We start from the raw sequence: 1,055 nt of genomic DNA on the forward strand, positions 1-1,055 counted from the left end.
CATGAAAAGCATATCACAATGTGTTTGAGTGTTTATATTTGATGACTGGCACAGGATTTGGAAGTATTAGATAAGGAATTTATATTCTAAAGTGTTTGTATGTGTATTTATTTGTGTGTATACATTTTTTCAGATCCAAAAAATTATCAACAAAGGAGACAAAAATGAGCATGATGTGGAGCGTGAACAGTCTCTTGTGGATCAGTGGGTAACTTTAACAGAAGAGAGAAATGCAGTATTGGTTCCTGCTGCTGGATCTAACATTCCAGGCGCTCCAGCTGACTGGGATCCACCTTCTGGCATGGAGGCTCATGTCCCAGTTCTTTTCCTTGATCTAAATGGTAAGTATGAAATGTGTGGATGATATGTCTTTAAAAACAAATAGCATATAAATATATTTACACATGAATGCATCTATGCACTCACTGATATATGAAAATATACACCCATGTAAATGTAGGGAAAAAAATATATGGGAGATATGTGTAGTCCATATAATTGTAACTACTCAGTCATTCACATAAAGAGTGAATATGTTGATATTGCATCTTTTTATGATTACCAGTGATGATTCAGTATGTCACAAAAAGATAACATTTCAAGTGCCCATGAGTCCCTTGGACTCAGGGGTGGATTTTAGTGTCCTTATATTATTAAATAGACTTTGGAGTGTGTATATATAAAAGATTCTAAACGCTACCTCCAAAGCCACTTTAAATATGAACTTTGATTAACACTTTGGGAAAAGATGCAATGCATTTCCTTAAAAGACATTGTTTACACCTCGTTTATATTTTTTTTTTCCTTTCTCAGCTGATGACTTCTCAACACAAGGCTTTGGTGATAGCTTGACCATTGCTGGAACAAATGCCATAATTCCAAAAGAAAACTGCAACAAATTCTTCCAGTTGCCAATTATCAAATGTTATGAAAAGGATGTTTGTGCTGTAGCCTCTTGGGATTCTTCCATCCATGACAACCAGTACCTCAATAGACTCACGCCAAGTAAGTTGATTGTGCAATAAGTAGAGCATTTACTTTAGTACTGAAAGATG

At 35.2% G+C, this 1,055-nt stretch overlaps 1 protein-coding gene across 1 annotated transcript in view; it reads left to right on the top strand.

Moving 5' to 3' along the window:
• Nucleotides 1-1,055, top strand: part of LOC119584982 (kinesin-like protein KIF13A) — a gene marked incomplete at its 5' end in the record, with an annotated part of 70,347 nt that overhangs the window by 35,290 nt on the left and 34,002 nt on the right. Inside the window, 2 exon segments of the mRNA XM_037933590.1 lie at nucleotides 134-341; nucleotides 814-1,005. Of these exon segments, the coding sequence (XP_037789518.1) occupies nucleotides 134-341; nucleotides 814-1,005 (400 nt within the window).

Source organism: Penaeus monodon, chromosome 19 (assembly GCF_015228065.2).
Source record: "Penaeus monodon isolate SGIC_2016 chromosome 19, NSTDA_Pmon_1, whole genome shotgun sequence".
Lineage (NCBI taxonomy): Eukaryota > Metazoa > Arthropoda > Malacostraca > Decapoda > Penaeidae > Penaeus > Penaeus monodon.